This window comes from Neopelma chrysocephalum, unplaced genomic scaffold, assembly GCF_003984885.1.
Source record: "Neopelma chrysocephalum unplaced genomic scaffold, ASM398488v2 Primary Assembly neopelma1_22, whole genome shotgun sequence".
Taxonomy (NCBI): Eukaryota; Metazoa; Chordata; class Aves; order Passeriformes; family Pipridae; genus Neopelma; species Neopelma chrysocephalum.
In genome coordinates this window covers 27,764,982-27,780,462 of record NW_020897689.1, presented here as the reverse complement: position 1 = coordinate 27,780,462, position 15,481 = coordinate 27,764,982, and the positions used below count along the sequence as shown (strand labels likewise).

At 37.0% G+C, this 15,481-nt stretch overlaps 1 protein-coding gene across 1 annotated transcript in view; it reads left to right on the top strand.

The window, feature by feature from the left end:
* The window catches only part of LAMA1 (laminin subunit alpha 1), a 99,987-nt gene that overhangs the window by 21,793 nt on the left and 62,713 nt on the right, over positions 1 to 15,481 (top strand). The window contains exons 3-5 of the mRNA XM_027676316.1: positions 6 to 118; positions 8,409 to 8,651; positions 12,722 to 12,901. Of these exons, the coding sequence (XP_027532117.1) occupies positions 6 to 118; positions 8,409 to 8,651; positions 12,722 to 12,901 (536 nt within the window). The remainder of the gene's footprint in view (positions 1 to 5; positions 119 to 8,408; positions 8,652 to 12,721; positions 12,902 to 15,481) is intronic.

The window sequence follows — 15,481 nt, the reverse complement described above, 5'->3', positions numbered from 1 at the left end:
AACAGAGCAGCACCCAATTTCCAGTGCAATTGATGGTACCAATAACTGGTGGCAGAGTCCCAGCATTCAGAATGGAAGGCAATACCACTGGGTCACCATCACCTTGGATTTAAGGCAGGTGAGTAACATTTAGATGAGTGTAATTAAATGTATGTAGATATAAGCCAATGCAATTGATTGCAGCTCCTCTGTGTTTTAGGTGGTAGGATATGTATGAGTTAACTCTTCAATAGCACTTTGGTTAAATATGCTAATATGAACTGATTTTAAACAGATGTGGTTTTCAATCATTGTCTTAGAGCATCTTGAAGATTTTGTTCCTGTCAGACTTCCTGTAGTGGCACAGTAACTATTGTATATGTGTGGATGAGAATTTTTAACTCTCATCCATATTTCTTCTGTTTTGGTAACCTATTCCATCTGTACCAATTCCTTATGTCTTGATAACTTCCCTCTACCTGACCCTTCTGTCTTTTCTCCAGCAGTCCTCTGATATTGTGTTCCTCTACCTTTGATTTCTTACGAGTTACTTGAAGTCTCTGTTATCAAGGACTTATTTTGAAGCAGCAGCGTTTTCAGGGTATTGGCCTAAGGACAGATTTTATATGTGAGGATACATTTGTTTCTGTTTATTAACTATAACTGTCAGCCCATCACCTGATTGTTGTACAGTTTCTTAAAAAGAGTAAATAACGTGGAGTAGGACATAGCTGAAATACCACCATTTGCTGTAAGATAACAGCACATGATACTTCCAAGTATTAGATCCATAGGTATTGTAACTCAGATAATGAGTTTCAGAGAGAAAAGTAAGTGACTGGAGGGTTATTGCATTCACATCAATAATCTCACAGTAGGTCGCAAGTTAAACTTTTTAAATTTCTCAGTGTTTTTGCATATTTACATTAAATATGTAAACCTGTTACTGTAACCTAATGGTCAGATTGAAGTGTAAAATGTCAAAAAGTTCAATTGCAGGATATCCAGAACCCTAGGAAGTCTGACTTTCCTCACTGGAGGGATATTCTTAAGGACTACAGTGCAAAACATGCATAAAATAGGGCAAAAGTGGTGCTGCTAAAAGAAAAGTTGATTTGCCACTTTCTGTGCTTCTTTTCTGACTTGATTCTGATCACCATCTTGCTGGAAGGAGCACTGGGAATAAATGTTCTGTATTGACCTTTTGCTGTCAGCTTTTCTGAAGAGTTAGGGATTATATTTCTGAAACAGTGATTTCTGACCCTGGGGAATCTGGAACTGTCTGGGCAGAAGTTGGTTCCTCTGTTTTGGCACTTCATGGGCAAACCTGGAGGGGTTCATCATTCTTAGACTGCTCAACTGTACAGAGTATTTGCTAATTTATTAGTTTGTCTGTTAGAGATGGAAGAATCAGAAGACTTTTGCCCTGCTCCAAGAAAAGACAAAACAATTGCTGAAGAAAATGTATTTTTCTTGGCTTTTTCTTGGTGTTTTGCTTTGAACATATTGATGCACTGGGCTAACTAAGTTGTTTGAAAATCATAGCTCAACAATTCATTATTAATACAGGGATGCTTCCAAACTCTGGAAGAAGCTTTGTTACTTACTAAGAAATGCATACTTGAGGTGTACAGTTGGTAAGAAGCTTTTGCAAGATCTCTAGACCCAGTTTGAAAGTTATTTTAAAGATTAAAACAGAAGGTTTAACTTTGATGTTTTCAAATGAAGCATAGGTTAAGCAAGTGCCTAGTTTGCTCTTTAATTAGAAAGCAGAACTCTTAGGAAAATAATCACAGGGTGTCTTTTGTCAGTGACAGAAGGTTTGGATAAGACTTTCTTGTTGTTTGAAGAATTAGCTTTGTGTTTGGTTTGTAGATGGACAAACAGGAAGGAAAAATGAAGGAGGGAATGCCTTAGTTTTTATCCTCCTAGAACAATTTCACTTTGGAAACAGACCAGCTGAGCTGCTCTCTAAATCTTCTATTCTCCAGTTTTAGTGCTGTTGATGTTTCACCACATGCACATCTTTCCTCTCCTGACCCACGCTTAGTTTCACTAATTTGATTTGAAAAGTTTCCCCTAAGGGGCCTTTCTTCTGTGTTTTCCTTAGAGACTTTAAGAGAGAGAAGGCATCTAGGGCTATGCAAACTGAATGTAAATTATGCTCTGTGAGAAAGGATTTGGTTAATAAAGATTGCTTGAAGTCAATGAGTTATTAGAGCTGACTTGGTGTGCTTACTCTAAGCGAGTCAGCACAAGTAAAGAAAACACAAAAGAAAAGTGTATGAAGGACTTTAGTGATTTTAGTAATTGTTTACTTCATACATTAGCTTGAGAATGAGTTAAAATACTCTTCTAGGACCTTTAAAAATATTCCTGAAAGACAGTATCTGTAACTAGGTGGGCTACAATATAACTTTAGCATTGGTACTTCTTTTTTTACATTTCAAGCTTTGTGCATGAAATCTGTTAAATAGCATATTAAAGTAAACAAGTCCTTCAACTTTCCTTGCCAGAGAGCAGTGCCCTTTCATGATGTGAAAAATGACCATCTGATCATATTCATGGTGGGTTCCTTTGTAATTACCAGAAGTTCTAGATTTAAGAGGATTTGATTGTTTCTTGGGATTGTTATCATTGTACATTTTAGAGATATAATCTAAGCAATTGGGTTTGTGAGTGTTGAAACATAGCCTTGTCTGGCAAATATGGGGAAGATTCCCTTAGCTGGTGAAAATCCACTCCAGTTTACCCTTTGTGAATTTCTAAGGCTGTACTCATCTCTTGGCTCAAAGGTGAAGGGAATAGAGGATATTCTTTCAGCTCATATCCTACCTTGTACTTAGTTTATTTAGTCTAAAAACAGCTGGACTGAAAAGCAGTTTGATGGAATCTCATTAAGAGAAGAGAGCTGGCTAATAAAAGCAATATTGAAATTGCTGTTTTGATCTTCCTTCTTTGTGGAATCTGTGCTATTTATAGCTAATGCTAAGCATTTTATAAGAGTAGCTAGGGCTTATGTCAGGATTCTTTAGCTCACTTACATAATAACAACTAGGTACATTTATTCTAGTGTGCCTTTCAGTTTTTCCAGGATCCAGATGTTTGATCGTCTTTCTTTCCCACACACTCCACCACCACCCCACCCCAGCTCCCTCTTTCCATTAAATGTGATCCAGAACTGGGGATCTGGCAGTGATCCAGAACTGGGGAAAGAGTAGTTTAGCAATGAGGTGTTGTATTGATGTACAAGACACTAAGATTTGATTTATGACCTTGTGTTTCCTACATTGCTAATTTTACAGAAACAAAATGCATAGCATCAGTTTTTGATAAAAACAGCATTTTTGTCTGAGTTTGACTCCCCTGGACAGTTATATTATGAAATTATGATTTTAATAAATGCTGACTCTTGCATATTTACGTGGTGTGATTGGGGCAGCTGTAAAATATTAATCTATGACACCATTAAACAAAGACTACTTGCCTCAGTTTTATTATCATGCTTCAGACTTTTAAAGGTATTTAAATGTAGTCTGTATACTTGGCATAGCAAAATGGCAGACGTTTGAATATCATAAAAGTTCTTGAATTGTAAAGCAACACCAGTTCTTCTTAGAAGACCCATAGTATCGAGTTGAGAAAACAACTCCACTTCTGAGTAAGTTGTAGCTCATGAATATTTTATGATACTGGATTGCCACTCAGGCTGATGTAAGAGTAATTTGTAGTTTCTTCTATTAGAAAGTAAAAAAGAATGTAAATATCTGATTTGTACAAAGCTTTAATCTTGAAATGAACTGGCAAGAACAGATTTCTGTAGAGATACATTGTTTACTGATGTAAAAAAATATTATTCTGTTGACATCACTGGACTAATGCTAATTTATTGTATGTGGCAAGCTACCTTAAAAGCCTTTTGTGGCTTTGTAAAACTGATGATGCAAGATTCAGGGTGTTCGTCTGTACATTCTTACAAGGCAATTCTTAAGTAAAATGAATTTTCCTTCTATTCCAAAACAACGACTGCACATAATGAATCAAAATCTTCAAGAAAATAAAATTAATGAGACTAGAAATTGTGCTGAATTTAGTGTATTTTGCACTTTTAACATCACAGAACACTCAGAGCAAAATGTTGCAAACAATTGCTAGGCCTCACAGTCTCTAAGAGACCGAAGCTATCTTTATCCCTTAAAAAGACATTTCTGTGGACAGTATAAGCTAATATTTAAAATATCCCTTTGTGTAGTCTTCTACTCTTTGAGGGTTTGCACAGATTATTTTAGACAGCAAAATGAAATCCGAGAAAAAGAAGCTTTTCTTGTAACCAGGTTTATATATGTTGACAACGCTGAACTGAATAAATTTTGCAGTTTCATTTTAAATATGTGAAGTAATGTTAGTTGTAATAAACATTTTCACCACAGGACTGGTCATGCTGTTTGAAAAACATACTTAGCTGCTTTTTAGATTCCCTTTCTTCACTCATCAATAGGATACTGAAGTTAATCCTGAGGTTCTAAAATCATATACTCCTTTCAGGTTTTTTCAAGGTCAGGTGGAGTTTGGATTTGAATTAAGATGTAGATTTGAAGTAGAAGTTGGTACCTCTGTTCTTTAGTTAAATATTCCTGAAATTTAGAAAAAAAATATGTTGGGACTCATCTTTCCCTTTAGCTTTTCATTTTTGGAGCCTGGGGCTCAAATACTCATAATTACACAAAGACAGAATCTTCTCTGTTGTTGTCTTCAATTCGCATATATTGAAAAATATAACTGAGAGTCTTTATCCAGAAAGACTACCAGGAAAATTGTTTTTGCCAGGGTGTGTTGTCTGTGTGGGTTGTAGAGCACTGACCATGCCCTTGGAAATGGGGATTTGTGGCTAGCATCTAATGTGTCCCCACTGCTGGCTGACTGTGAACTCAGCTGCTGCAAAGAAGAGGTTCCTTAGAACAAGTTTATTTGGCTGATCTTTACAGTCAGGATTGAAATGCCTGTAAAATGACACTTTTAATCTATGGCTGCTTGAGAATTGTTAACTTGCTTTGACTTGCCCTTTTTACCCTTGTAGTTCGATAAGGAAGTTAGTTCTTGGAAAGTTATACAGTCAAATTAATGTGTACAAATCATTAGCTCTTGTGCCCCACAGCTCACGTTTATCATGTAGCTGGTTGGTGGGCACTGAATGGATGTGGAAAGCAGTAAGAAACTGCCTTTGGTGAAACTGCCTTTGGTGATGTTCAAACCCAATGAAGTTATAAAATTCTGTGAAGAAGTGTGCTCAAAGGATGTTGGAAAATCAGTTTGCATTACATAGACTTCTTGGTTGCAGAGTTTGTGGGATATGAGGTCTGCAAAACCCCTACCTGCTGACAATTCTTTAAGCATCTTCATCAGCAAACACTTGGATGACCTTGATCCTTTCCTTCAGCTTCATTCCCTTACTTGGAAACATAATCCCTGAGAATATACCTCCTACTGATAGGTTGTCTTCTGATTTCTTGAGGCCAAGAGCATGTATAGAAAATCCTTAGTTTCTTTATTTAACCTATATTATTTCAGGGACTGACGAATTTTCCTGGTGTTGCTGATATTCATTATCCTATGAATTTACCTGTGAAGTATTTTTTGATACCTATGAGCTATGTGTGTAAAGGGAAGAGAGTTGAGAGGATCCACGGGAAAAGAAGGCAATGGTTTTCTATACTGCCCATACTTAAAAGTTTATAGAATCATTCACTGATTTTTTTCACTGCTTCTTTAGCGTTTATACTGTTAAATATCTGCATTTCAGCTGTTTGTGAACTGTACACATACAGAAAAGATCAATCCCTAGATGTCTCGGGTACCAACCATGGCTGCTGTTTTCCTGGAAAAACATTGACTTGAAAAGATTAATTTATTGAATTGTGCATTGAATTTGTGCACAGTTGCTGTAGAAATGATAATTTTTAATTGGCTTTTCCCTTCACTCCCCCCTCACCAAGAAACTTGATATTTAAAGTAAATTTAACTTGCATACTCTTGTAAATATCTTTTGCTTCTGCAGCAGTGACTGCAGTTAGTTTGTGATGAAGGATAGCTCATTGTTACTAGTTGGAACTGGATTTAAAACTAGCCACATCAGCTGCAGACTATAATGGGTCTTGAAAAATCTCAGTGTAATCAAAAGTAGATCATTTGTTGTTCAGCCAACTGTGTAATAAGTAGGGAAGCAGTTTAGTTGATGACAGCAAGCAGAGAGGAAAAATAAATAAATAAAGTGCATAGCTGTTCCTAAGCTCAGTCAATAAAACTTCTCTGAAGCTTTCTGAACTTCTCATCTGTGATGGAGAAAATACCCATACAAGTGACACCTGTCACATACAAGTGTCTTCAGGTTCAGGGTGCCAAAATGACGATCCATCAGATTCTGCGTGTGCAAAGCTCAGTGCGAAACAGGTATATAACTCAACTACCTCTGACTGAATCAATGAAATCCAGGTTGTAGATAGGGAATATAGTTGCTTCACTTGAAGTCTGCCCAAATAATGTTCCTTTTTCCTTTAAAAGCATATATTTTGGCTTTTCCTTTTTTTTTTTCCAGTCTGAGATTGTTGGCATGATGTTTTATTTAAAAGTAACTCTTCATGGAAGCTGGATTATAATTCTTGATATTCACCTAACTTTAATCAAATTTTGAGACTGTGCTGAACAACAGAGGATTCATAGACCCCAGAGAAATTTTATTTCTAAGACTGGATGGCTAACTAAACAGTGAGCTGGCTTCTCCTTTTGTTTGCTTCTGCTTGCATTGCTGAAGTGTCACAGTAGGCAAAATCCTCACTTTGTGTAAATTTTCATATTTATTGAAACAACTAGGAATGTTCTGTTTGTGTCTGCTTGATGTCTCAGAGGATAAAAGGGAAGTGCCTGTAAAGAAAATCAGACCAAGTGAATATCATGTGTTAAATTCCGTCTGATTTTAACAAGAAATTGAGATTGTTTTACTTTTTTTAAGGTGTTAAAGTTAGTAAGTCATCTGAAGATAAGTATCACCAAATTTTTTTCCTTTTTGTGTGTGCAAGACCTCCTAATCAAAGTTCTGTTCACTTAAAGAGTGTCTTGTTTCAAAAGTAGTTTCCTGATTGCATACACAATGCAGTTACTATTTATCTTTGGGAATTTATTTCCCCATTTGAAAAAATCAAAACCTCCTTTTATGTGGAAAGTACTATTCTTGCTCTGGCTTTAATGTGTATTGCAAAACAAAAGCCTAAAAATTTGAATTTATAATATATGAAAGAACTGATTTCAGCCAAATTGGAGCTCAACGTAGTATTAATACTGCACATGCAGACAGGAATTATGATGATAATAGCAGCCGACCAGGCAGTCTGCTCAAGTGGGAATACATTCCTCTGAGATGGTTGAATAATACAGAGTTTTTCTTTCATCTAAATGTGGCTTGATACTCTAGTGTGTATGAAACATTAAACTCCTGTATAGAAGTGTTACAAATTTGCAAAATGCAACCTTTTTAAGTGAAGTGATATTGTAGGTATTGGGTGAGGGAGAAGATAGTAGCTTTGCAATAAGTGCACTTCAGTGTTCATGTCTAATGCTGTAGCTAGTTCAGGGCCGGTGTGGGTTGTGTAACTCCCATGACAAAGTAATTTAAAAGGTGATATGAACTTAATTACTGCTCTGCCTCCTCACAGAAGGGATGAACAGTGCTGTTGTGTGGATGGGGATTTCACTTTGGACCCAGGGTTGTTAAAAAAATAGTCAAGATACCTGTATAGCTCTTACACATCTTGACTTTATTTAAGAATATTAACTATTTTGTCACCATTATTTTTGTCATATTCACCCTATTTCTCCCTTAGTATTTTTAGCAGTCTATAAGTAGTCTTCTGCTGAAATAACTAACACAGAATGAAAATGGAATGCACAGAAATTTTTAATATAGGGAGTAAAAAACTTATCAGAAATGCTATTACAAAGAGGATTAAATTCCAAGCTAAAGTATGAAACAAAGAGGTTTTTTTAGACTGCATCTATGTAAAAAAAACCCCAACCAACACAAAATAAACAAATAAAAAAAACCCCAACCGAAACACAAATCTTTGAATCCCTCAATGGCTCAAAAAAGCTAAATAGCACATTTCTCACAGAACGAATGTTATACCCAACTAATCCTGAAACATACAGTGTAGATAGATTTCAACTATTACATCAGCATAGACCGATGCCCTAAACACAATTAGATGGACCCCTTGTCAAAAGTTTGTGCAAAATATTTATCCAGAGTTACTGTACCAAATTTTACTCTCTCCCTATGTAAACTGCTTTTAAAGTTTTTAATTTACTATCCAGTTTGCTTCTAGTGATCTTTTAGAGCATAATGAAGTATTGAAATTTTCTTCTTGCATTTTTTTCAGGTCTTTCAAGTTGCATATGTCATCATCAAAGCTGCTAATGCTCCACGACCTGGAAACTGGATTTTGGAACGCTCCATAGATGGCACAGAGTTCAGACCATGGCAGTACTATGCAATTAGTGATACCGAATGTTTAACTCGTTATAATATTACTCCAAGAATTGGACCGCCAACTTACAAGAGAGATGATGAAGTGATCTGCACCTCCTATTACTCCAGACTAGTTCCCCTGGAACATGGAGAGGTATGTTTGTTTTTGTACTTGTAGTTTGTGATGAAGAACATGGACTGATAGCAATTTGAAAACCTTTTAATTGCAGTTACAGAGTTCATCACCATCAGCACTACCAGGTGATCTGTTAATCTTCTTTAATGGTATTGTCTTTATATCATGTACCAGAAAAGCAAACTTTAAAATGTTGGGATGAAACATGTCTTTGGCTCTATGTATTCCCATTACTAAGATCTTTGTTCTCTCTTTCCACATAATTTGATGGTAGCTATTAGCTGTGAATTATTAGTTACTTTATCCTGAAAGACTGTAACAGGGGCTCTATGTTCTGCCAGGTTTTTAATTTAGGAGAAAAAACTCTTGTGTTAGGAACACCTGGTTGTGTGAGATAAAGCTGCAAACACTGTTGAAGTGCTTGGCACAGCTGGAACTCCTAAACAAGCCTTGGCATTGTTTCAGGGATGTAGCATAATTAAAAGGGCTATGAGTTGTGCAGCCTCGCTGTTGATTGTTCTTTCTTTTAACAAACTCTATTCATGGTACTTGTGTAATTTATTACATAGAGGCAGCCACATAATGAAATGATACATTAAAACCAGCAGTTATTATATTGTGAATGCTATAATGTATGACTGTGATAATAAATGTGGCGTTATCCCATTGAGAGTGCTAGTAACTCTTAGCTTAATAGAAATCAGTATGTTTTTATTTCTTGAATAAAGATTGGAATGTATGCAGCTAAGGGCCAAAGTGTGTCAAACATTCACATAAACTTGAAATTATCAGCAGGCAAAACCGATGAAATTCAGTAACATCAAGTCCCATTCACTTCAATCAAATGTTTAACCTGTCTACATAATTAACCAGAAAACCTTTAGGTTGGCTATATACGAACAGTGCCTCTTGTAACGTACATTTAATAGAGCGTACAACTCCAGCTCGAAGGATGCCAGAGATTCAGTTTAGTGACTTTTTTTTCTCATTCATTTTTCCTGATGGTACACGTAATTAATTGGGTCACACTATCCAAAACATTATGCCTTTTTTTTTTTTTGAGTACAGTAACAGAAAAAATAAGAACATAAAAAATGACAGCATTAAATTTCAATGTATTGCATAAAATCATAGAATCATTTAGATTGGAAAATACTTTTAAGGTCATCTAGTCCAACCATTAACCCACCACTGCTAAGTTCACCAGTAAATCATGTCCTTAAGTGACACACTTGATGTCTTTTTAATACCTCCTGGAATGGTAACTCCACCACTTCCCTGGGCAGCCTGGTCCAGTGCTTGACAACCCTTTCCTTGAAAAAAATTTTCCTAATTTTCAAACTGAAACTCCCTTGGCACAACTCGAAGCCATTTCCTCTTGTTGTATCACTTGTTATCTGGGAGAGAAGACTGACACTCACCTGGCTACAACCTCCTTGCAGGTAGTTGTAGAGAGCAATAAGATCCCCCTTGAGCCTCCTTTTCTCCAGGCTAAACAACCCTAGCTTCCTCAGCTGCTCCTCATGAAACCCAGCACTTGGCCTTGTTGAACCTCATCCAATTGGCTTCAGCCCACACATCCAACCAATTGATAAACACACATGCATAAAACCTGTCATTCACAAAGGACAGGCTGTTTCATTGTAAATGGAATGTCTGTCAGACAGGAGTATTCCCTGCACAGAATATCTCACAACCTGGACCCTTGGCATCCTTTTGAAAATACATGTATTTAGTGCTTTGTAATTGATTCTGGCCACTCTGTTCAACTTAAGAATGGCCCTGTATGAATCCTGCAGACCAGCTGATCTTGATAAGCATCTGCCTTATATCCAGCACTTGTTAGATATCCAGCACTTTTTAGTATCCTGATGTTCTGCAGTCAGCTTGAAGTGTCTTGGTGTGAAATGACCATGTATCCAAACGTGGATGTCAATAATAACATTTTTTGCCAAATCAGACATTGTGCTATTTTGACTGCTAGGTTTTTTACAAGTTTGAAGAGGTATAGCTGCTCTACTGTAAGTTCTGTTGTTTGCTTGATTCATACTTCTTGAAGATCTGCTTCCAGAAATTTACATAATGAAGTTAGGGCTTGTGATGAATTCCAAGGCTTAAAATGCAGTTATTTGAAAATGGTCCTGAATTATGGGGTACAAATAAGTAAAAAAAATGTAATACAAATATATCTCTGTGTTTAAGCTTATATAAGCAATATATTAGCCAAATTTAGCAGCATGTGAGGAGAATCATTATATTTGTTCTTTAGTGTCTTAGTCACTATCCCTACTGTTTTTGTCTTTTCCTGCTTGGAAAGATTCCTTTACTGTCTCTAAAAGTTATAGTGTATTATTACAGAATCTAGAATACATCTATAGTTGACTATATGTATGTTAAATTTTTCAGTGGAAGCAGTGCAGTGATATTTGAATATTTGACCAACAATTCTGCCTTGCAATTTCCAGCAGAAAACATGACTCCCGAATGAATATGTTGCCACCAATTTTCCTAAAGAGAACAGACTGACTGTGGTGGGCGGGTTCAGTCTTCAGTTGCATAAAACATGGGTACAAGGAGGAAAAGTCCTGTCTGTGACAGGATACAAGAAGAGTTCTGAAATTGTAACAAGGAAAACATGGGTTAGAGACTAGGAACATTTCTAACAATAAAGCCAGAAAGGGCTGGAATAGATTGCCTTGGAGGATTGTAGAGTCAGCACGAACCGTGGACTTCAAGAACAGATTGGTCAAACAACTAACAAATTTAGTAAATCCTGCTTTGGCATAGGAAATGGGCTAGAAGAATTCTCTGTGTTTCTATGAGAACTGAACACTATATAGGGTGGTGTTAATTTGCAGGTTTGGACCTGGAAAAAGTTTTGGTTTTCAGAACTATTATTCTGCAGTTGGAAAATGAATGGGGTATCAGAAAAGTGGAATTCTTTGAACACAGTGTGTTAGAATATTAAGATGGAATGGTGGTAACCAATAAATGGCAAAATTATAATTTTGGGAATGTGACCTCCATTACTAGTCTCCCCTTGTATGTCTTTGAAATAACACAATTACTCTCTAGGAAGTCCCTAGCTCCACTACAGAACTAAGTGCTTGGGTTTTTTTAAACACTAGTAAAATATTCTTCATTATTTAGAAATATTTTCGGGGGAACAATTTGACAATTGTACTGGACAAAGTTAAAACTATTAAGTTCAAGAGTAGTATATGAGACAAAATTACTCCTCATAAAGGGGGATATGTCATGAACTCTAAAATGCAGCTGACTAGCCCATTTGTTATGGACACTAGGTGAACTCTTTAACATTTGTTTGTTGCCTGTAGGGTCTCATTTTTCAATTTCTTCCATAGAATGGAGCAGGAACTGTAGGGTCATATGAGACTATATCCTTGTGTATTCCTAAGTTACTTTGGAAAGAAGGAAGCACAGAGTAAGCTGTGCAGCTTGATACCAAATGTCATCTTAGGGGGGCTGATTAGAATTGTGTAAGAAAGATGGAGGCCAGATGAGTGGATTTGTGGTGGCAGCCCCTCGCTTTTAATTGTCATCTGTGTTGTGGCTTCCCACTGCGTTCTCATATCACCAAATGCTCCTTGCTGACTGTGCAGCCCAGTCACTGGTAGGGGAATTAATGACCCCAGATTGAGAATGTGTGCCATATTATATTTTGCAATAAGATCTTTTCTATTTGTGGAGAAGAGATCTGTAAGGACAAAACTGTGCCTATGGCCAGAGTTACATGTTCCATTTCAATGAGGGAAGGAAGGAAGACTGCAGGAACTAGGGACTAGCCTTGTTACTGTTCTTCTCTTTGTGCTATCTCCATAAAAGTCCAGGAGTCTTGGGACTATGATGAACTGATAGTGGTGGTTTCAGAAATGCGTGAGTCAGGAAGCAGGAATTTTATCTGTAGATAGACAATGGGGAAATAAAAAGAATTCTATGTAGTTTAACATGTCACCATCTTGAGCTGTTGTGAAAGAAGTTTAGGTTCTGTGGTTTGGATTCTCAGACTGATGTTGTTCCAAACGAATCACAATTATATTTATGATTAAGCCAGCCTTTCTTTTTAGATTCACACATCACTGATCAATGGTAGGCCTAGCGCTGATGATCCTTCACAGAAGCTTTTGGAATTTACTTCTGCACGATACATTCGCCTACGACTGCAGCGTATTAGAACTCTGAATGCTGACCTCATGACTCTCAGCCACAATGATCCTAAAGAACTAGACCCCATTGTTACCAGAAGGGTAAGGTGATTGTTCATAAAGAGTATTCAGAATAGCTTGATGGGAAAGAATATTCTTATCTCCTTGGAAAAGAGGCAGTTCTTAATCCTTGCCATTCACAGAGTTGTTTTGATAGGTTGTTAATTCTTGCCTTCCCTTTGACAGCATTAACAACAATAACCTTGTCATAAACAACTTTGAGAAAAAACTTTTTAGAAATTGTTTTTATTTGTTTTCTTTTTGTTTTACTTAGTTCTGTAAATGATTTATGCTAGGGACAGTGTTTATAATGCTTTATCATCAAAATTAAAAATATGGTTTGGATTCCAGAAATATCACTTGAGGTTGCCCTTGATGCAAATGTATTTCCTTTTCTGGTGTATCAAGGATTTCAGGACCCAGTGCTGTCATTCATAAAAATAAATACTTGAAAACCTTGCCATTGTGAATTTTCATGTCTCATGAGAATTTTCTTAATTTTTTTTTCAAAGCCCATGAATTAATAATAATGTAAAACCTTGGAGAGAATTCTGAGAGTATTAACTGATATGGACACATTTGATATTGAAACCAGGGAAACTGAGGCCCCAAGCGCTTAGGCTGACTTCTCCATGCTCTCATATAAATTCAGTATTGGAACCCTAATGACAGCATCTACCTTGATTGACAGTTCTGCAGTATTTCTGCTTTGTATCTCGCCATTTTGACCATCTTAATTTGCCCACAATTCATAGGTTATGACATCACAGGCTTCAAGTTTTTCTATGAAGTAGGCTTCCTGATGAGGACAGAAAAACATGAGAAGTGTTTCCTCTATCCCTTCCTTTCTAGCTCTTTGCCTTGAATAATATCTGCAGGCAACACTTCTTGTGCAGGAACAGGACTCTTGCAGTTTGTGACTTCTCTGATACAGGCAATCCTTGTGCTGTCTGGATAGCTGAGTACAAGGGAGAAAGGAACTTGGATTTGGTTAAATTTGGTCAAATTTTGTGGGCACTTTCAAGTCAGGGCCACTTCTACCTTGGTCATGCAGGTGCTCATTCAGCTGCAGCATTTTAAAGTGTAAAATCTGGATGTTCTGCATGTTCTGTCTGACTCCTATGGGAATTGCTAGCATGAAGACTTCAAGAGCAGAGTATTGGACGGCTGCTCCAGCTTGTGCCTTGCTGGCGGTAGGGAAATGCACAGCCTGAGCAGATGAGGTGTTCCTGTGGAACACCTGGTTGATATTTAGATCTATTGATAGTATTGGAATATCAAGAAATACACCACCAAAAGAAAGGGTTGACATGGAAGCATACAAACATACAACTGGGAAACAAGAATATTGAGGACAAGCATTCCCACTGCTTTTGTAACATACACAGTTGCGCAATCCCGGGCTTAGGACTACTCCACCTAACACTGCTTAGTGCAGTTGTGCATGAAAAGCTACGCATTTTCTTTTTCAGAACACATAGGTTTTATTGGGCAGAGTTCCCAAATCCTGATGTCTCACTTTGTGTCTCACTGTGCAACCAACTGTAACAAAGATAATCACTTCCAGCTTTTTGGATGCTGTTTTATTGTTTTTGAAGACTCTGCATCCAGCTGTTAATACCAATTATGTTTGGTTTCTTGTACATAGTCCTGAAAAATGGCCGATGCAGTGTTCAACAGCACCTTTATTTCTGTATTTGTTTATTTATTTCTATCTGTAGCATTTGATTAGCATTGGTCTCTCTTGTTCAACTTCAAGCTGCACACAGCTGCTGTGACCCATACTCTGTAAGAAAATAACACAAAGGAGATGAAGGAGGGAATGCAGTGAAAAATACAATTCTGCTCTTGTCCTCCTCCTTTTTTCAGTCTCAACCTCCCTCTCTGTAGTTAAGGACTTACTGTTCATGGTAAGTCCCTGAATGATTTTTGTAGTTCAAGCATAAGATTAAAAACCCTCCTAAAACACTGAACATAATAAGAAATTTTAAAACATTAAAAAAAATAAGTATGAAATCAAAGAGTCTATTTTATTACAGTTCCAAGATCGTTCAAAGAAATAACAGTCCAGGAGTCAGCATATCTGACCACCCAGGAACACCTCCTCTTCCTGAACCAGATGACTTCAGGGTTGTTAGGTCTGAAAGTCTTGAACTCTTCCCTTAGAAGTATCCTCAAAAAGTGTTTCTTTTTCATTCTCCTGTAGTACATAATTCCCAGGATACAAACAGGCCAACCATGTTGATACTGCAGCTGTAACCGAACCCAGATGGTCATTTCCTGCCTCTTCTTTGCCTTGGAAATGAAATCCTTTCCTTATGTATGTTGCTTTTGCTCACCACCTGGCAATATTAATGAATAGTATTCTGCTGTATCACCAGTTTTGAAGCTAAGAGTTTGGATAGAATATTTCACTGGCTACACGGTAGTAACAAAGAGCTGATCTGGAAGTGAGTGTGCAAAGTGGTTTTAAGGGAGGGCAGAGTTCCCATGTTAAGAAAGGATACTCTTAGTTCCCAGACTGACATTAAAATATGGCAATTTTTTAATGCTTTATGGTTTCTTAAAGGGTGAAAAAAAGGTTTTGTTTTTTTTTACAAGTATTTTTGGCTGAGGTCACGT